The 21,701-nt window shown below is 38.8% G+C and overlaps 1 protein-coding gene across 8 annotated transcripts; it reads left to right on the top strand.

Moving 5' to 3' along the window:
* The first annotated feature begins 24 nt into the window (after positions 1 to 24).
* Positions 25 to 21,329, top strand: ASB8 (ankyrin repeat and SOCS box containing 8). Of its 8 annotated transcripts, XR_014491764.1 has the most exons (5): positions 5,843 to 5,935; positions 10,267 to 10,427; positions 16,257 to 16,361; positions 17,390 to 20,936; positions 21,013 to 21,329. XR_014491764.1 is itself a non-coding variant. In XM_083356706.1 (4 exons), the coding sequence occupies exons 2-4, from the start codon at positions 10,311 to 10,313 to the stop codon at positions 18,017 to 18,019; spliced, it is 852 nt and encodes a 283-aa protein (XP_083212832.1). In that variant the 5' UTR covers positions 25 to 145; positions 10,267 to 10,310; the 3' UTR covers positions 18,020 to 21,329. The 8 variants fall into 8 exon arrangements, 7 of the variants coding, with proteins under 7 accessions (XP_083212832.1, XP_083212831.1, XP_083212833.1 ...); XM_083356706.1 differs by lacking the exon at positions 5,843 to 5,935 and adding an exon at positions 25 to 145 and having other exon boundaries at positions 17,390 to 21,329; XM_083356705.1 differs by lacking the exon at positions 5,843 to 5,935 and adding an exon at positions 5,312 to 5,481 and having other exon boundaries at positions 17,390 to 21,329.
* Positions 21,330 to 21,701: the final 372 nt, after the last annotated feature.

Raw genomic sequence — 21,701 nt, 5'->3', positions numbered from 1 at the left:
TAGGAACCGAGAGGAACTAGGAGCTCTATGGTTTAAGGGTGAGCGTGTTGCTTGCCCGCTCTTGAGAGGCGAGGGTAGAAATGAAGAGGTGGTCCAGCTCCCGGAGTTCGAGTTAATGGTTCAAGGAAGTCAAGAAAAGGGTTGGGTGAGTTTCCGCTTTTCTCAGGCTGGATGCAAATTTGCAGGGCTTGGTCTATGCATCCAAATTACATGTCGAAGAGGATTATCTCAGATTCCAGGCTTGCAAATAGCAGGTTTGGGGCGTTGGTAGCAAATGGTATCGATTCCAGAGGGGGAAACGAGGGTGCAGGCTGCATGAATCTTATAGGTTCAGAAGTTGTTGTGCGGCTCGCTGGAATGAACGTCGGTGAACGCAAGGTGTAGCAAGCAGCTAGAAATCAATATAGATCTTCCTTCTCTGATTGCAACGGTCATGTAGGTAGAAAGCAAAAAGAAGGGCCAAAGATGGAACAGCTTGTTGCACTTGCGTTTTTGTCTGTTATTCTAGCATAGCTAAATCGATTTACCGTTTGATATAACTTTCTGGAATCTGTGTCCTCTAGATCAACCCTGGATTAAGCATTAACCTAGATAAGCATCTGCTTAGGGAACTAAGGGAAGGGGGGCAGTATTATGCTCAGCTTCTCCCCCCCCCAGCTATCATGCTCTTAACTCTTTCATTGTCAAGCTTGACTTTAGTTTTCAATATTTTTGTATGTTTGCATTTTCTCCTATAGTATAACAGTCTTACTAGCCATGCTTTGAAAGTATTGAAAATGTGCAGTTTTTATTCTGGTTATTAAATAATTTGCTTATTTTGCTTATTGCTATTTGATGTTAAATATTTTTTTTAAAAGTTTATATTTAATATACTGTAGTTCTGGGGTTCAACCTGAGGGGAAGGCCTCTTTTTTCACCTTTGGCACTTACTGAGACTTAATGTTTTGTCATTTAGCATTGGAAGGGCCAGGGGCCCTGTTGTTGGACTGTGCTTGGAGCATCAATTCACCTTAATCTGGCCCTGCTCCATATGGGTAGAATTCCATTGTCATATTTGCCGGGCTAGTCTGGCCACTGGAGTAGAAATGTGACACAATTTACCAAAGCAGTGGAAAATTTGGACCTTCAAAGTTTTGCATACATTACAGGTACAATAGTCCTTGACTTACAACCATAATTGAGCCCAAAATTTCCTATCTAAGCAAGACAGGTTGTTAAGTGAATTTTGCCTCATTTTATGACCTTTCTTGCCACAGTTAAGTAAATCACTGCGGCTAACTTAGTAACATATTTGTTAAGTGAATCTGGCTTCCCCATTGACTTTGCTTGTCAAAAATTCACAAAAAGTGATCACATGACCCCTGGACATTGCAATCATCATAAATATTGCCAGTTGCCAAGCATCCAGATTTTGATCATGTGAATATGGGGATGCTGCAATGGTCATAAATGTGAAAAATAGTCATACGCCATTTTTAAAGGGCCATTGTAACTTCAAATAGTCACTAAACAAATGGCTGTAAGACAAGGATTCCCTCTGACTTTTTTTATTTCTTTAATTAAGGGTTGGCAGATTTCTAGTTTATTTTGTTTTTTACAGGAATTCTGTAACCAACTAACCTGAACCTGATTTAAAAACAAGCAAACATCTACTTTATGTCTCCCCTCTCCTCTCTTGTTCTAAATCACATGTGTTAAACTTGCCACATCATGTGACATGTCGTGACGTATCGCAACTCTTTTTGCATTGCCGGAGCTGGGGTGGGCAAAGCCTCCGTATGATGCAACCGGCCCGCAGGCCGGCAGTTTGACACCCTGTTCTAAATAATGTAGCTGACCAATTAGATCTGACCTTTGATTTTCCAGTAGCTACTTTCCCTCCGTACTGTACAGATAGTCCTTGACTTACAACAATTCATTTAGTGACCATTCAGTTACAACAGCACTGAAAAAAGTGACTTAAGACCATTTTTCATAGAACCATTGTAGTATCCTTGTGGTCAGGTGATCAAAATTCAGACACTTGGCAACTGACTCATGATGGTTGCAGTGTCCTGGGGTCATGTGATCACCTTTGCAACCTTCTGACAAACAAAGTCAATAGGGAAACCAGAATCACTTAACAACTGTGTGACTAACTTAACAACTGCAGTGATTCATTTAACAACTGTAGTAAATAACATCGTAAAATGGGGCAAAATTCACTTAAGTGTCTCAGCAACAGAAATTTTGGGCTCAACTGTGATCGTAAGTCGAGCACTACTATATTGCATTTCATGAACAGAGTATCTGTAACCCTCCTGCTGTTTTTTAATCTACCAATTTTTATTACTATGGCCTAAATTTGCTTGCCACTAATATCATTCTAAATTAATTTTTCACAATCAGAGCCATGTCCCAGTTAATGTCAACTGCTGGGAAACAAAGATGTGAGTAGATGTCAGCTAATATCTTTCAGGCTGATTATAGGCTTCATGAAAAGGATGCAGCCAGTCATTGGGGTTAATGTTAGGTTAGACAAAATGGATCCTTTTGTCCAATAGATTTTGTCTGATCTAGCAGGACTATTCTGATCTCCTAAACATTACTGTAATTGTAGTTCTAATTTCCATTATACTGATCTTAAGCTATGCTCATTAGGGATGATGCGTGTTGTAGTCTAATGCCTGAAGTATATTTTCACTAGATTGAGAGAGGCTGCTTCAGTAAGAAATAAGTCATTTGTAAGCTGCTGTTCTGACTTGCAGGTTTGCAGGTTATAATCTTTCTGTCTCATAGTGATTTGTTTGAGCTGCTCTCTCTTATTTGGCATCCTATTCATGTGTTTTAATTAATTCTCATGAAATCTAAGCTGCTATTCTTATGACATAAACATTATTAGCAGGTTAGAGTTCCGAGGTAATGATATTGTTACCTAATTGGGTGATAATTTGCAAACAACCAGCCAAGCTCGGAGAGCACCAAGGATTTCACAGTGCTAAGAGTTGCTAACTGTCAGAAGAGGAATAAAAAGTTGGAACTTCTTGCTGCTTAATGGGTGGATACCTGAATGAGAATGAATGGCAAAAGAAGTTAAAAAGTAAAAAAAAACTAAGCTAATTCTCTTTTAATTCATTATAGATTTCTAATCAACAGGAAACAGTAATTTTTGAATGGAGTGTCAATAAATCTTGTCATTTTCTGATCTTTTTTTTGTTCCTTGTTCCAACACACAAACTTTTTGTGGACAGCTCCCTCTGCATATAATGAAATGGGCTGAAATGTATGAAATCTAACATAATAAATTAGCCAGTTTTTAAGGTGCCTCAGGACTTTTTCAATCTACAAAGATGGGCAAATTTACTACTTACATGTAAAAAGAAAAAAATTGATAACACTATTCCTTCCCCTATTCATCTTATATGGCAGTTTTCAGTTTTAAGATTTTCCATCAATTTTTCAATTTGCAGCCATTCTATTAGATAAGAACTGAAAGAAGTGAAGTAGAGCAATTAGGATTAAACTAGGATTTTTTTCCCATAATAGTTTATAGTGGCTTTGTTTACACAAAAAACTAAACCTTTAGTCCCTATTCTTTTCCTTTATAGAAATGTTTATATCATCATTGAATACATTGTGTGAACAAGAAAATTGGGGGGGGGGATGATCACACTCTTGGGTTCCCACCCTCAAAAGTAATAACGTATTGGTGTGGTTGTAGAATATGCTTGTGATCTCAATCTAGAGAACTACTATGCCCATGGATATTTTTCTTGGTGGACATCAGGATTTCCACCTCCCTTGATTTTTGGTGTTAAAAAATATCAGGCATGAAAGAGCAGATCTTACCCCACACAGAATTCGGGGTGGTGGTACTTGACTTAATCCACTTGGGATCACGTAGGTCGTAGGGAATTCTAGGCTAATCCCTCTTTTAACTCCACTCCAGGGTTCTGTCATTCTCCTCCCTCAAATAGTAAACTAAGAAACTGGTACTTTGCTAGAATCCAATATTGTCTGATTTTGAAAAATACTGAAGTAATCCTGATAACATTTTACACAAAAACAGGACATCTCTGAAATTAAATGGTTTAGTTCAAAGTGTAGTCACCTCCCCCCTCCACAAAAAAAACCCCAAGATGGGGGAATATGGATGACTTGTTGGTGGAATCTCTATTCTGATGATGATGCTCCATTCTGATAAACCAGGCATGTAACGGTGTGGCAACCATTTGCAAATGGGTAACCTCTTAGTTTTGTGAGACTGAACACATGTTCTCAAAATGCTAGATATCTCCACCTGTGCAAGAAGCTGGGGGCTCTGATCTGAAATATTTGTTTCACTGCCTCTTATTGAAGCATCATGGAGCAGAAAGAGTATCAGAACTCATTTAACAATTGTCTAGAAGTTGCAGTTTAGCTATGCCATAAACTACAGTTGAGAAACCAAATGTTTGGGTTGTTGTAAGATGGGCAAGCTAATAAATTTTACAAAATATAGTTGATTGATAGACAGACAATAGAACCAAATGACTGGGATAAACCAAAATACTGAATTGCTTGGTTTAATCTTAGCAGGTTTGGTGAATTGTACCTTATTTTGCTTGTTCAGCCCGACTCTAAAAATTAAGCCAGAAGAGAGGTCCATTGAATCCAATGCCACTTCTAAACCAGCATTTCTTAAAATGTATTTCTAGAATCCCTGGGGCTTCTCCAACATTCTCACAGGTCCTTAAAATCAACATTTGCCAGCATATTTTGAAAAATAATGTAAGATTAAATTCCGATCAAACAATTGTGAGAAGCAGTAGTGGCACCACCAAAAGCATCAATTTTAAATTTTATTACAGTTAAGTATCAATATAACACATGCAAACGAAAGCTCTTTTGGAAATCCTTCAATATAACGCATGCAAACAAAAGTGTTTTGGAGAGTCGTCCGTAATTTTCCAAAATCGGAAGATAATTTTTTTTATTTAAAGAAACTACTTTTAGGCAGACCCATCTCGCGTTTGACTCCCGCCACAACAGCGAAAAAAAAAACACCTCGCTCTTCCCCCGCGAATTAAGAAGCTTGGCTGAGCGGTGAAGGGCGGGACTTACGTACCATTCGCTGAAACCATTGGGAGATATTTGTGAAAAGCAGGGGTCTTCAAACTTGGCCCTTTTATGACTTGTGGACTTCAACTCCCAGAATTCCTCAGCAAAGCTGGCTGAGGAATTCTGGGAGTTGAAGTCCACAAGTCATAAAAGGGCCAAGTTTGAAGACCCCTGGTGAAAAGGGTCGGCTTTAGCTAGATGGGGAGTGGAAGTGGCGGGGCGGGGCGGGGGGGGGGGGAAGGAGGAAGGGATTGAGCGGCGCGACAACTTGTTGGCTTGTGTTGGGGGTTTCGGGAAAGTCGGGAAAGTCGGCCTCTAGCTGTCATCGTCCGGGATTTCCGGTCGTTGAAGGGACCAACTTCCGAGCAGCGGAGGGCGCGCGGTCAAGTGGGCGCCAAGTCGGTGAGTGCGGGGGGGGGGAGTGACGTGGTGGCCAGGCTGTTGTTGCGCTCTCCGGGGTCATTTGCTCGACGGAAAAAAGCCGCCCGGGCGATAGGTGAGGCGACCGTGTGGAAGAGCGACGAGAGAGCGGGGTCCGTCTCTTTGCGGCGACCTCGCATTGAGAGGGGTCCCTCTCCTCTCTCTCTCTCGCCCCCTTCCCCGCCCCCCCCCCCCCCGCAGCCAAGCTCTCTCCACACGTGCTGGATTACAGCTGTTCTCATCTCCGGCCGTTCTGGCACGGGAGTAATACGTCGTGTCTGCGCCTGGAGAGCGTCGGGTTGGGAGGATCCTCCTCCGGATCACGATTTTTTCCTGACGCGTAAGCTTGTTTCTTGTACGTACATTGATCCAAATGGTGGCATGAAAAACATGTTCCCGCGTTTAGTTGTTCTTGGATGCCTGTCGTCTGTGTCAGGTAAAATATATCTATCTATCGATCTCTATCGATCTATCGATTCTCTCTCTCTCTCTCGTGTGTGTGTGTGTGTGTGTGTGGTGTGTTTCTGTGTGTGTGCCAATAAGGTAAAGATAGATACACACAGACACGATTAGGTTGCTGGCACCTGTTTGAGAAGCAAGAGACTCCTGTTCTCTTGCAGAATGACCCTCTGCGGAATTGCGGAGATAATTCCCTCTAAAATGTAAAAGATGTGCTCTCTGTTGTTTTCTTTGTAGGTGGAAAAAAGCCCTTTAGTCTGTGGTAACCAAAAACCAGGAGTCTGATAGTACCCTTTCAGTCTAATGCATTTGTTAGATGCTAAGGTGTTACAGGAGACTTGCTTCTTGGTTACTGTGTAGACTAACATCACTCTTCCTGTGGTTACAGTAAGAAGCACCAATTTTGGATGAAATGAAAATGCATAAAATTCAGGAAGCTAACATAGATACAAATGGGCATCCTTTATCCAACCAAATGCCAACAACATGACATTTTGAAAAGATGTCTACAGCCTACATATTGCAGAGACTGCGGCCAAAAATTATGCTGTATCTTTTCCAAGAAATTCCTTGACCGTCGTGTTTAGAACAAGCAAAAGTTAATTGCCACTATTTTAAAATGGTTAGTCTGAAAAGCTGCCCCCAGAATTCTGATTGGTTTATTATTGTTGCTTTCTGGGATATTTTTTTCTACTTTTTAATCTGTTTTATAGCCCTGGGATTTCCTTGTGCTCTCCCATCCAAATAACAGATGTGATGCTGGTAAGCTTATTTGCTAGATGATGCTAAGTTGTTTTAGAACTGGATTCCGTGGAAATAACTGTTATCCTAACTCTATTCTTGCCAATTTGTTTGTCTTGTCACCCAAGGCTACTAAGGTACTTCTTAAATGAGAACTGTCAGTGTCATTTCACAAAACAATGGTATTAAACCAAACTGCACCTGGAAAATTAATTAATACTGTTCTTAGAGGTAAGATACAACATGTTCCAAAAAGCTTCCTCAAGTTAGAAGTTAACTGAAATGTTTGCTTACTGGCCATGTGGCTTGGAATGTCAGATGTTGTATTCAAAACACTGCAGGCTACCTTTTTTTTATAGAAAGTTCTACTTTTAAAAAGTTTTCTACTTTTATTTTTGGGAGGTGGGCTGATTCTGATAGACCAGCAGAACCCACAAATCATCTTGTACTAAGGTTACTCAGCTAATACAATATTAAAAATGCAAAAATACAGTGATTTTAGTAGAGGTGCAGCTTGTTATGTAACAACTTGTGATTGGCATGGCTGTGTGACAGATAAGGACAGCCTCGTATATTGAGGCTGAAGAAATATTTTTCCTTAAGAGTATCTTGGAACCATTTTGTTGATGTGTGTAGGAACACAGCTATCCTGGAGACGGTTCAGATTTCTTCTTGTGTATTAATTTCTCAAGGGCTTGCTAACGGTTGTCTTGCAGCACAGCAAGTTTTCTTTCAGCTCATTCCTAATTGGTGGCGATGGCAATCTCCTGAATGTGAATGTTTACCAGGCATATGCATTAATACTCTTTCCCTCCCCCTATCTTGTTTATCATATTGTACCATCTTTGTTATTCTGTTCTTAGTATGGTTTGCTCTTTTCTGATACTATTGCAATGATCTGGATTGCAGCATCAAACTGAATTTAAAGATGATCTGGAGCTACCAAATATTTTGCCTTCCTTGCAGCATTAAAAAGAAAAAAAAACTGAGGTGGTTGCTGCATTATGACGGTTATAATTACGGTACATAGCCTCAAGGATTGTTTATGTATAAATTGCCAATTTGTGAACATAATTTGTTCCTCAAGTCTCCAAATAGAAGAATTAAATTGTTTATTTGCATGCTTTATTATAAGGAGTTTTCTTTAGAATTTGGAATTTAAAATCAAGAATGGAATCAGAAGTACAATATGCTTTAAAATGTAGTCAAAACAGTAACTCTGCAACTTAAGGGGACACTTGCATTTTAACTGATAGGCTTGAGTCCAAATTTCAAAAATTCCAATAGAAACAAGAAGTTTAAAATGTAAAAGTTTATGAAACCAATGTTAATCATAGAATATAAATAGACTCTAATGAAGTATTATTGTTTTCAGGAGGAACAAATAACCTAAATCACAAGTTTTCAAACTTTGCCAGATCTGTTGATCATGCTGGCTAAAAATTCTAGAAATCCAATGCATTTATTGTAAAATTTTGTTTAAAAAAGCTTAAAATACCATTGATTCCTAGTGTTTATATGAATAGTTATGGTTTGTCGGTGCCTTTTTTATTAGGATGTTTTGCAACCTTTTTGCCTAGTTTACAATCTTGATAATCCATAATGATGTCCTGTCCTACTAGCCTTCAAGCAGAGTTTTTCTAGAGAAATTTACAGTAGTAAAAAAATCACACTTTAGCCCATAGTAATAATTAAAATGCAATATATTAACAATAAAAGCATAGTCAGTAAATGTGCATTTAAAATATTGCAGTACACAGTAAACATATTAATATATTAAAATATTAAAAGGCTTGGGAAAGTAAAATAGTTTTGCTTGGTGCTAGAAAGATTCTAAAGTTAGATCCAGGTATGCTTCACTGTGATGGAGTTATTCTTACCATTGAGAAGATCCACTACTAGGCAACCAGTTGTCAGATTTTGGTCTAAGAAGGCAACTGGAGCAGGACTTCGAAAATGACTCTAAGTTGCTGATAGGAATATATGTGAAAAGGTTCAGAGTTGGGAAGACTTTTATACGTTAGTTTGAGGACCTTGAATCAAGACTGGAAAAGAGTTGGCAGCCTGTGAAGGTCATGCCAAAGGGTGTCATGCAAAGAGTTATACTCCCGTGGCTATATTTTGTACTAATTAATGCTTCAGAATTGTCTCTAAAGATAGTCCCAATGCAGTAATCTAACCAACTCTCTGTTGAGTTGAGCTCATCTCCTGGTGTCTTTAGAGAGACCTTTCTTAGCAACAGTTTGTAAATAATTTTCCAATGTCATCTACTAGGATTTATTTATTTTCTCAATCTACATCTGAGGTTTCTTTTCGGTCTCCTATGGATTCTGTCTGTCTGCCTACATGCAGCTGTGAGATTAGTGATAACCAAATCTGATCCTACATTGCATCAATAGTGTGTGTGTGTATTGTTGTTAGTTGCAAAGTTGTGTCCGACCCATCGTGACCTCATGGACAATGTTCCTCCAGGCCTTCCTGTCCTCTACCATCTTCTGGAGTCCATTTAAGCTCACGCCTACTGCTTCAGTGACTCCATCCAGCCACCTCATTCTCTGTCGTCCCCTTCTTTTGCCCTCAACCTTTCCCAGCATGAGGCTCTTCTCCAGTGAGTCCTTCCTTCTCATTAGGTGGCCAAAGTATTTGAGTTTCAACTTCAGGATCTGGCCTTCTAAAGAGCAGTCATGGTTGATCTCCTCTAGGACTGACCGGTTTGATTGCCTTGCAGTCCAAACACACACACACACACACACACACACACACACACACACACACGGTGGCTTAGTGGGTTAGGACGCTGAGCTTGTCGATCAGAAGGTCGGCAGTTTGGCGGGTCGAATCCTGAGTGCCGCGTAACCGAGTGAGTGCCTGTTACTCGTCCCAGCTTCTGCCAATCTAGCAGTTCGAAAGCACGTAAAAATGCAAGTAGAAAAATAGGGACCACTACAGTGGGAATGTAACACCAGTCTAAATTGATAGGAGAGGCTTCATTTGTATATTTGATAGTGGAGCTCTAGAAGGACCCTCAAGGTGCAGACTTCATCCATTTTAGGAATGATCCAACAAAGGCTGTTGGAAATGTGGCAGAGATAATTGTTTTCCTAATAGCCTAGTAAATAAAATGTAACAGTGAAAATAAATACATAATCCAACCAAATTACTTGGATTAATTATCTTATTTTCATAATGTTCCAGACGTTATTCTCAAGGTGTTTTCATAAGTTTGCTCTTTTTATTTCTTGATTTCAATGCAGTTAATCCATTTTGCATGGTATAGAACATCTTTATCATCTCTTAATAATTCTCTAATGTCTGCCGATACCAGTTGATTTTTCTGAATGGATTAATTTGGAAGATATGTTTTAGTTGTACATGTACTGTCCAGGTACATGTACCTCCTAAACCTCAGGTTGTTCTTTATTAATTTTTCCTCACCATCATAGGTTAATGAATGCAAAAATCTGATGATATTTTTTAATGCTACTACTATACATCTTGCTGGGATTTCTATGTAGTTTTTAAAATAAATTGTGCTTTTAAAAAGTTCTTTTGTTTGTGCTTCTTCAGGCAACTTGGAGCATGTAAAGTAACCAAGGAAACTGAATTCCAGTATGTGGTATATTATGCAGAGCATCCAGAGTAAATATTCTTTGTCAGAGCGCTTGATCCGGACTATAGCAGCCATCCGATCCTTCCCGCATGATAATGTTGAAGACCTAATAAGAAGGGTAGGTGAAAAAAGCTAAGGAAAAGGTTTTATTTGCTTTTTAAAAAGTTTCTGGGAATGTTTATAAAGTCTAGGAGAGCGAATCTGACTTTGCTCCTCTTGGTTGCAGTTTTAAGTAGTGATTTCTTTGGAGTCAGTTAAAACCTCCAGTTCCTTTCTCCTAAATTAAATTTTCAGGTTTGATAGAGAATATAGACCAGTCCTCTTCAAATGCAGTTCATATTACTTACAATCCTTTGTTTAGCAGGGCTAGGCAACCTCGGCTCTTTTATGACTCGTGGACTTCAACTTCCAGAATTCCTGAGCCAGCTGGGAGTTGAAGACCACAAGTCATAAAAGAGCCAAGGTTGCCTAGCCCTGATTTAGGGACTGTTCAAAGTTACAACAGCACTGAAAAAGGCAATGACTGTCACTCATCCTGGACTTTCTCTTGATCATATCATATATGAGAAGGACACAATGATGGAAACAAGGTTTTGTATTTCAGAGATTGCCTAGATTTTTTTTCATATAGTGTTAGCTAAATTCTAGGATCAGTTAATTTCTGTTGAGGCTGAGATCATAATAACATATGACTCTTTTATGATTATTTAACTCATACCCCTGAACTTGTTTCTCCATCTTAAAATCTTAGGAAGTTAGAGAAAGTTAAGGATTAAAAGAAAATTTTAAAACTTATGTGGTGTTCATAGCAATTAGCTGTTAGTACACTGTCCTCCTTTATATTGGTATTCCCTAATGGTATTAGATTTCTGGAAGATGCTAAGGTGTTTTTTTTAATAATAACAAAGTAAAACACAAAAGGAACAAAACACAAATATACATACATTATAAAAATATAACAAATGCTTAAAAAGTGAAAAAGTATAACAGAAAAAAATACATAGTATATTGTTGCAACAGTAAAAGTTACAATTCTATGTATAATCTAATAAAACATTATGCAAATAAGTATACACACACATATACTTATAGTAAATATGTGTATGTGTCTGAGAGTAAAATTTCTGTCTATGTCTTCCTATATCTATTTCTATAGTTATATAAGTCTATTCTATTTCTAATACACTTATATAACATTTTAACCTATGGTATTTTGTATAAACCAGTGTCATATTTCATTATATCTATTCATAGAAAGTTTATGTCTATATGGAATCCATAAGTAGCAAGTGTAATCAGGACTTTGTTCTTTCAGTAAATGGGGCCATAAATTTATCATTCCATTGTTGTAATATCAGTCTGGTCACAGAAAATCCATTTCTATTGTCCAGTTGTCAAACTCCATGTATTAGATATATAATTCAAGAGAATATTTATCCTCTGAAAACTTGAGCTTCTGGAAGCCAATGATTAGTGTTAACTTTCCAAATTGGGCAATTTGGAGTAGACATATATGACAGTTTTGGTTTGATGGATAGTATTAGGATCTAAATACAGTAGACCTCTACTACCTCTGGAAAACATTATATCAGAAAGCTGTGGAATGGAATGTATATAAACAAAAAAAATTAATTCTTTTCCCCATTGACTTTATGGGGAAACCCATCATTAAAAATTGAGAAAAAGGTGATGATATGGAAAAATAGGATGAAATTAGAGATATTGATTTTACACCAATTGATACATGATAAGAATGATTTTTTAAGATACTCTGTGCTAAGAAATAAATATCATCTATCAAATGTAATTCAATGGCAGTATTTACAACTACTGTACAACATTTGTTAACATTGTTTGGACTAGCATTTTCAGCTTCTGAGACCTCCGAGTTACTAGAACAACTAGTTAAATCTTTTAACATTAAAAAACCCCACAGTGGACTGTAAAGCACTGTGAAGTGTATGTAAGTCTTATTGCTATTGCTGCAACATACATACATACATACATACATACATATATATATTTCTTAATAATTTTAAAAATACGAATCCCAGGCATATTTACTTAAAAGTATAAAATCTTCAAACACCGGGATGGATAAAACAGTCGTTTATTGCTAAAAGATCATAATAAGCAATAAAAAGTAACTGTAAGTATATCTACCTAATGTAAGCTTTCGCTGGTCCTCTGCCAGCGTCATCAGAGAAAAAACATTGAAGGTTTGAAAAAAAACCGTTGGTAAGCCTGTTTAGTTCCGTGCTCTGCTCATTGGCCATGTGATGGACCTTGCTCTAGCCAATTGCGATTGTTCTGACTGTCTCACGTCGCTTCCCTTGCAATCCGCAATCCGGTCTTACTGTCCCCTTTTAAAAAAAATCTCCTCCCTACCTTTACTGGTCTTGTTTTCTTTTGCTGTTCCTCATCCAATGTCATAGCTGTTGGTATTTGTATTTCCTTGTTCTCTGCGTCCTCCTTCTGTACCCTCCTTGCCTGTAATTGGCCATTCTGTGCTATGCCTGGGTTTCCCTCTTGACTCCCTTCCGTGATTTCTGCAAACAGCTCCCCGCCCCGATTCACCTGCACATATGACTTTTTTTCAGTCCTTATCCACTGATCTTTATCTGATCCCTGGACTAGCCACCCCAATGTTTTTTTGTTTATTTATATGCCGCCCTTGCTTTCTGCTCTCTGATTTAGTTGATCTTGCTGTATTTAGACGTTCTTTGTGTGTTGGTGTGTATGTGTGTTGCAGCGCTCTCTTTCCTTGGTTCGCCCATATCTGTTCAATTGGGGTTGTCTTCAGATCATTCCTTGTCTTCTCGGCTAGTTGTTGCATGATCGGTATCTTCTTTTTTGTATGAGTCGGTTATCCTGTGTTTGCTGTATTTCTTTCGATGGGTCACACATTCGCTGGTTATTTTCCTGGCCTTGGGATGGTCGCTTTCTTCTGTTCATTGTGCCTGTCCGTCCATCCATTCCTGTTAAGCTCCTGTCTTCTGGGTGTTCTCCATCTGTTTGTGCATGTGCGTGACTTTGTCTTCTCTTCCCTCGCTCTATCCACCTCCGATCTTCGGGAGTTATTGCATGATTGTTTGTCCTCTGTTCCTGTTCTTCGGGCTCGGTGGGTTGTTGTGTTTTTGATATCTCTTCTGGTGTCCTGGTTGTCCAACTTTGATTTCTTTTGGTTTCTCTCCTTTTCGTGGGTAGACCTTTCTGTTGCTGTTGATGTGCTTTTAATGCCTGGTAGGTGGGTGGCAATTCTATGTGGCGATTAATTGTAAATTTATCTGATAAACGACTGTTTTTTATCCATCCCGGTGTTCGAAGATTTTATACTTTAAGTAAATATGCCTGGGATTCGTATTTTTAAAATTATTAAGGTTATCAATAAATCAATTTAATATACAGATATTAAGAGATGAGTGGAACAAACGCTTAGAGATTCCCTATTATCTTAGATAGAGAATGTCTTCATAGCAAGAACGTTAGCAGACGTTAAACTACCATTTATATACCAAAGTATAATACTGAGAATTTATTAGAAGACACTAAGTTGAGATAACAGCAATTTTTTTTACCAGCAATTGATTTCAGGACAGTGTGCCTCGGATAGTCCATGGGAATTTCTGGGGATTGTGGTCTCAATACTGGAAGACACTGTGATGGAAGTTCAAGTTAGGAGGAGGATGGCCTTGCCCCTCTTGTGAGAGAAAGATGTTACCTTGGATTGTGAAGAATGGAATTCGAGGGAAGAAGTGTGAATAAATTGAGAACTGAGTGAGAGACACAGCAGCAGATAAGACAATGGATAACTGTAACATTTAATAGCTGTTATCTAATAGCATATCTTAAATTTGATAGATCTTTAAGAAGTTGCTAGATTTCTAGCATCGTGTGTGTCGTAGTTCAGGAAACTGGAAAACAATCTAAAAATAATACCACTTTAATAGTTTTCTGAATTGATTTGCATAATGCCTAATATTGTAAAGTTTGGATTTTAACATTCTCTTGTGGGGGGGGGGAAATCCTGAAGATTTTGTCATGGAATTGGCAACTCCAGAATTGGCATGGAAACCACTTCCCTCTGTATCGTGGTCTGAACTCTGCTCTTATTTCCTACTGCAGTATAATACCACTTAGCAGTAGGAAACCATTGTCATTACTCTTCCTTCCTCTGCCTCTGTGTAAGATAAAAGGGAATACAGTAGATGTTGCCTCAGAAAAGGCAGCAGCTATGTAATGGAGACATTATATGATCTTTCTCAAGCGAGAAGAAATGCACTCTGAGCATGCAAAATTTTTTGAAAAGAAAATACTTGTTAGAAATGTATACTATTACTATGATCTGTGTAACTATATTTTTTTAGGGTTTTTAAAAAATTCCTATACATATTAACAGATGTTCTAAGAATTATTCCAATTGCGGAGATCATATTGGCTGTTTTTTCTGCTGGTCCACATCTTATTACTTTTTTGTCACAAATCCAGCTACAATAGTATTTCTAACCTACCTTTTGATCTACCAAGGTCCCCAAAAAGAAACTACAGTTTAATTCAACAATGCAAAGTACACTTTAAAATGATCTAGAATGAAATTAAAATCTGTCAGAAGCCTAGTCAGAAGCCTAGTCAGAAGCCTAGAAGTCTAGTCAGTCACCTAAAACTAATTGGAGATGAACTCACTCCCTCAGAAATTTTGCATTTGAAAAACTACTATAGAAAAGGTATCATCTTATATTCTCATGGATGTTCTCCAGTTGAATAACTTCCAGGACACCCTCCCCTAATTTGCTGTCTTCCATATACACTTAGAACTGTTTCCTGCCTGCATTGCCTTTCCAAGTTGCAGTCCTCACATCTTGAAGATTATCTTGTTGGGAAAAGATTTTGCACTGAAGAATGGTTGGGAAGGGTTTTTAAAGAATGTCCATAATGCTTCTTGTCATATGTTCAGGGTTCTATAAAACAGGGAGTTAAAGGAACATGACTTATTCCAGTTAGAAAGGGAGACAGTTTGTAGTATTTTTGTCAGTGTTTCTCAAGCTTCTATAAGCCTGATATATATTTTTTTCTTCAAAAGGTCTGAATACTCCTCAGTGCCAAATTGCAATAGTCAAGCAGTTTCCAATTACACAGCTCTTAGAGAGGATGAGATGCTTGATTGAAACTGTCAGCTGCTTTGCTATATAAGTTGTTTAGTATCTTGTCTGCAGCCAGGAAGTTCTGGGGAGACAAGATGGACTCAAAGGTACCAAAAAAAGAAAAGACCTTTCCTACCCTGGCGCTGTCTAAATTTAGTATACTCAGGGCTTTTTTTGTCATAGAACGCTCAGAACGGAGTTCTGGCACCTTTTTTGGATGGAACCTTGTAGGGTAGGCAAGGTGGGTTGTATGACATGTGTGAGTTCCGGCACCTTTTTCTTTTACAAAAAAAGCACTGAGTATACTATTATAGTTTCCAGAATATGTGCGGGTTAGCTCCGAATTGCTGCGTTGCTCAGTTCATTCTAGAGCAAAGTTGAAAAAGGCTGGTTTAATATATTCAAGTATTTTTCACCAATTTGTATGCCCCCCCCCCAAATGCATGGACACTTAGAATTCTTATCAAAAGCAAAGGGATTCTAGAAGCCAGAAGTCGGCACATCTCGAGAAATACTTCAGAGAGTTGAATATCGGAAAATCATTATCTTGTCCTAAGAACCTCTACACTGTATTTCTCTACTAATTCTTGTTTGTCTTGTATAAGTAGAAGAAGAAGAAGAAAAGCTTTAGGTTTACAATTCCTGCAGATCTTCATGCAAAACCTTCTGCTCGTTTCCTAAAAAGTTTGCTGGCTCAGGAATTCTGGGAGTTGAAGTCCACGAGTCATAAAAGAGCCAAGGTTGCCTATCCCTGGACTAGAAGTACATGATGAGTATCCTTCATTTTTTCTCCTCTGTTCTTCCAGGGAGCAGATGTCAACTGTATGCATGGTACTCTGAAACCATTGCACTGTGCTTGCATGGTGGCTGATGCTGATTGCATTGAGCTGCTGTTGGAAAAAGGAGCCCAGGTAAGAAGAGGCACAAGCATTTTGAAAAACAAATTTAAAAAACCAATTAAGCCAGTGGTTATAAATAGATTTATCAAACATTTTAATGGGATACAAGGGTGATGTAAGATTGGATAATATTTTATAATGCTATTTCAGGTTTTGAGATTGATAAATATTACGTATTCTCAAAGGCAAAAACTGGGAAGAAAGATGTTCTAATGTAAAAAAAAATCCTTTTGAATAACAATACTTTCCCTGTTGTACCTAAGAAGGATGTATATTTCAGAATCTCATATTCTCTTGAGATTTGTATCGTTTGTACCCTTGCCATTATTTTCAAATAGTGCTTTTATTTTTTGTCACTTAATTCTGTTGCCACAGTTTTGTTGTGTTTCAGTTTTCTCATCTGTTGTAATATGAATTACGGTGATTTTTGTTTCATAAATAAAGAACAAGAGAAAGCTTAATTCAGCATTGGTTATTAAAACTAGAACATTTCTTCACAGTAAGAGAAAACGACATTCGAATGTGCAAAAAAAAATCATTGGCTTCAGGATACGTTATAAAAATCTTATAATGGGACATATCTCAGCCTCTTAAGAGATTGCTTATATCACACAAATCACCATCCTGTTGTGGAGACAGAGACAGGGAATTTAAGAACAGTTTATGCTAGATTAAGGCAAGGATTAATCCGGCATTAATAGCTAGTCAGGTGCCCCTACATAGAGCAATAAGGAGGTAGGGATAAATAATAGAGACCTATCAGAAAGATCCTATTTCTAAAACATATAGACAGGATTTTCTTTGCAGATTTTTGAGTTTGATCCAGATTAAGTAGTCAAGAAAGAATTTGTATTTTGAGAAGGATTGCTGTAGTGTACAAAGTGCTTTGCCTGATGCTCAGTCCTAATGGAAGCTTGAACTGAATGAAGGATTCCTCTACCCCCCCCCCCCATTCTTTGAGTTTATTGGTCATTTTTTCTATGGTTAATTCTCTTAATCATACTGAAAATACTTTCCGCCGCCTCCTTCTGTTTTTTCAGGTCAATGCCCTTGATGGCTACAATCGAACAGCTCTTCATTATGCAGCTGAGAAGGATGAGACCTGTGTGGAGATCCTTTTGGAATACGGAGCAAATCCCAATGCACTGGATGGCAATAAGGACACCCCACTGCACTGGGCTGCTTTTAAAAACAATGCTGAATGTGTCCGAACACTTTTGGAAAGCGGTGCCTTTGTCAATGCTCTGGATTATAACAACGACACTCCTCTGAGCTGGGCAGCAATGAAGGGCAACCTGGAGAGCGTCAGCATCCTCCTAGAGTATGGAGCTGAGGTCCGGATGGTCAATATGAAGGGGCAGACCCCAATTTCAAGGTTGGTTGCCCTGCTGGTCAGAGGACTTGGCACTGAGAGAGAAGATTCCTGCTTTGATCTCCTTCACAGAGCCGTTGGACACTTTGAATTGAGGAAAAATGGTGCTATGCCACGTGAGGTTCTGCGAGATCAGCAGCTTTGTGAGAAGCTTACCACGTTATGCTCTGTCCCGGGCACATTAAAGACGCTTTCGCGCTATGCTGTGCGCCACAGCTTGGGTATGCAGTTCCTACCAGATGCAGTGAAGGAACTGCCTCTGCCAGAATCTTTGAAAGAATATGTCTTGCTTAAATGATGGCTTCCTCTTTTTTCCCCCCCCACAGGATTGTATTAACCAGCAGATTGGTGTGCCACAGTGGGCGTGGCATTTTGTCTTTGTGGCAGTAGCAGCAGCACAGAATAGGTTTTACAGATGTAGCTCCAGGATACAGCTGGCGACATGGCGGTTTTGTCCAGTGTTTGCCCTTAGTCTCTCCATTTGCTGTAGTATCCTTCTGACCTTACTTTAGCGAAGGAGGCTAGGAAAGGACTTCTGGCTTCTTAAGACCAGGAGGCCCAAGTGAAACAAGCCTGTGTTCTACCTCCTGAAGAACACTCTTCTTAAATTCAGGATTTGACGTCTGTTGTCTGTGAAACATTCGCAGAGTCAGTTGTCTCCTGGTACTGCAAAACAAGCCGAGGTGGCTGAAGAATGGCGACATTTCTTTCATTTAAACTCATTCCATGCATCAAATCATTTGAGCAATCCAGCCTTCCTCTTAGTTTCAGGCTCTCCTAAGACAGACCGTCCATGCATTTCATATATTTTTTGTCTATTGATAAACGATTTCCTTTCAGGAATGTAACGGCTTAATGAATCTGAATAAAGAAATCTGGTGAGCTGATCGGCTCCTGTAGAGCTTAAGGGCTGTTCTCTTTTACATTAGCTCCTTTGAGATTCTCACATCCAGCTGCAGAGATGCTCAGAAAGGCAAGAGCTCTTTTTTGAAGACCAAGAACAGAGCATCCCAGCAATTTAGGAAACGAAGCCAAAAAGCTTCTTCAGAGTGAGTGTGAGTATGCAGTTGACCTTTTCTACATCTTAAAACGGCCACACAATTCTAGAGAGTACCAATTTGCATCAAGAAGATGCCTGCCAGGTGCTCTAAGTGCACAGTTGATGCCTCTTTAACTCAAATGCATAATTCTTAGGCTTGCTTGACTAGGGTGAGACCAGGAAAAGACACTGCTTCGTTAAGGAGGCGCTACCAAGAGTCATGTATGCCCACCCTTGCTCCAGGGCATCATTTGGTTTAGGATCTTGAGTGCTGCACTTCGTTAATTTGGACCATCTTTTGTTGCTTTAGACCAGGGGTGTTAAACTACTGGCCCGCAGGCTGGACGTGTCATCCAGAAGCCACGCCTACCTCATTGCCGGCAATGCTATTGCTAAGCACCTTGATTTGTGCTTCTTAGATTGTAAGCCGCCCTGAGTCTTCGGAGGAGGGCGGGATATAAATGGGATTAAAAAAAAAAGGCAAAACCATCCCGATATGTTGTGTGACGTCGCGAGTTTGACATGTCTGCTTTAGACCATCTCTGTGTGTAACAGAACAAAGTGACAGAAATCTGAGGAGATGGTGAAGCGTGTTGCTTTGGCCTGGGTGAGGAATTTGTGACAAGATAATGAGATGGGCTGGGGAGGAAGGAACAAACATTCTATAACGAAAAAAGTTTTTTTTTTAAACTCGGCCTTTTGTTTACAGTACTGGGTTGTATGTGTAATCATCATAAAAAGTTAATATTCAGGATCAAGCTGACAGAAACCTCTAGCCAGACTAGCTTACCATACTCATGGCCATCTGTAGAAACTATTGCCTTACCTGAGCAATTGAAAAAAGTTAACTCAGTGGGGTTTGTTCTGGAGGCATACTAATGATAATGGCAGGTTTGCATCTTGCATAGGTATGAGGAGATCTTTTCTGCCTGTGGTGCATGCATTTACATATTTTATTCACTGCTTTAAAGCTTTTCAGAATGTTATTTCACTTCCTGTACATTGCAGCTCCAGACAATACTACTAGGCTCTTATTGAGCCTAGCAACAATGGAACTATTTAGTATAGTCAGCTTCGAGCTTGCCAGCACATTCATTATTGTACAGTTCTAGTGTGCCCAGGCGAAGAAATGGCAAAGTATTCATTTTTGAAGAAGTTAAGGCATTTTTCAAATGTTTCAAGGGGTTTCCCCATTGTGTTCAATGGGGAATATATTTTTCTTGCCATACAATTATGATTGTAATTCTGTTTTTCTGGCAGATTTCTGTTGCTTCCATTGCCTTGATTTGTCTTAACCAAAATGAAAAACTGGGGGTGACGAGTATAATTTATTAAGTCCTGTATCTGTTGATCACTGTAAAGTTGTAGACGTGTAAAATGATAGATGTTTCTTTCAAAAATATTTCCCTTGGTTCAGAAAAAGAAGTAGCATCCTTATGAATGCAGGGGAGCTGAGATAGGAGTCCCAACTGCCCCCTTTAGACATTTGGTATTTTAAGTGCTGTGAACCTCATTAAGCAAGTCTAACGGCCTGTGTTTGTGGGCATTGTAATTACAATCACTGTTTTATCTGCTATTCAGTTTCAGAAAGAGTTGTAATTTCTGACAATAAGCCTTTTTTGGCTATTCCCCCAAGATTGGAGTATTGGCGCTCACATTGATTCCCGAAGTGGCTCCTATCTGCTCGGGATAATATTCTTGTTTCTGTTTTGAAGAGGGGGAGATGGGAATTAGAACCCTAAACAGCCATCTTGAAAATTAGACAATGTGGCAATAGTTATATTAATTGTTGAAATAATCAGTGTTACATGCTACAATTCTGGACTGTGGAATCTACTTGATGTGAACAGAGCCATCATTCTCTTCAGATGTGTTTCCTTTCTTGTTGCTCAGGCAAATTAACAATACTAGAATGCCACAACCTACACTGTTCATACAGAAATAGGGAAGTGAAAAAAATATTCTCTACGTAGACCATCTGCATTTGGATAGTCGGGCACCACAGCTGAAATATGCGTTTTTGGAGTTTAGGTCTATATACTGAACAGAATGGGCCTGTTTTATTCAATACAAGAGTTGGGACACAGCCACTTGTAGGAGAGGAGAAAAGAAACAGTGTAATTATCTTGCCTTCTTTGCCTCAGGAAATCATTCTAGGATTCAGATTTTGTTTTAGGCAAAAAGAAACAAAGTGTAATTATCTTGCCTTCTTTGCCTCAGGAAATCATTCTAGGATTCAGATTTTGTTTTAGCCAAAACCCAGAAGCACCACTTTTCAGATTTTCTGCTGAACTGCAGCTGGACTAAGGTGATTTGGGAAAAATTTCAAAACAATTTTGTTCTTTGTTTCATGCATACGCCAATTTCCAAAGGAATAATTAAGTATGAGATGGTTTTGTTTCCCCCTGCTATGTCTTCTCCTCCATATTGACCTGGACCTGCTTACAAGAAAAACGTTGTAAGCTCAAAGTACTCTTTGAAGTGCTTGGTTGTGGAAGAACGCTTGTTCAGTGCACAGGCGACTTGGATATTATTAAAAGCTTGCTGATTAAATGTACATTGTACCGGAGAGTTTTTATTCTGTTGTTTATGTCTTCGTAAGAATGCTTCATATGATTATTTTTCTTCTTCTTGACTATTTGCAGTAGAAAGTTGAGTGATTTCTTCCTGCTTCATTCCTTATTTTTATATTCATAAGGTAGACCAGCTCACATTCAGGGAATGGGACAACTTGCCACAGTCAGCTCGCTGTGGCCAACTCACCACAGCCAACTTGCCACAGGACAACTCACTGCAGAACAATTTAACAATTCTGTTTAATTATTTAAAATAAATAAAAAATACTTTAATTTTTGTCAACCACATTTCATTTTGTCCCTCCTCTTGCATCCTTTTTTTAATGATTCTATTCCACATTTGTTATTAGTGTAACTTTTGTCTG

The sequence above is a fragment of the Vipera ursinii genome (assembly GCF_947247035.1).
Source record: "Vipera ursinii genome assembly, chromosome: 2".
NCBI classification, from domain to species: domain Eukaryota; kingdom Metazoa; phylum Chordata; class Lepidosauria; order Squamata; family Viperidae; genus Vipera; species Vipera ursinii.
The sequence above is the reverse complement of the archived record's forward strand: the minus strand, read 5'-3'. Positions and strand labels throughout refer to the sequence as shown.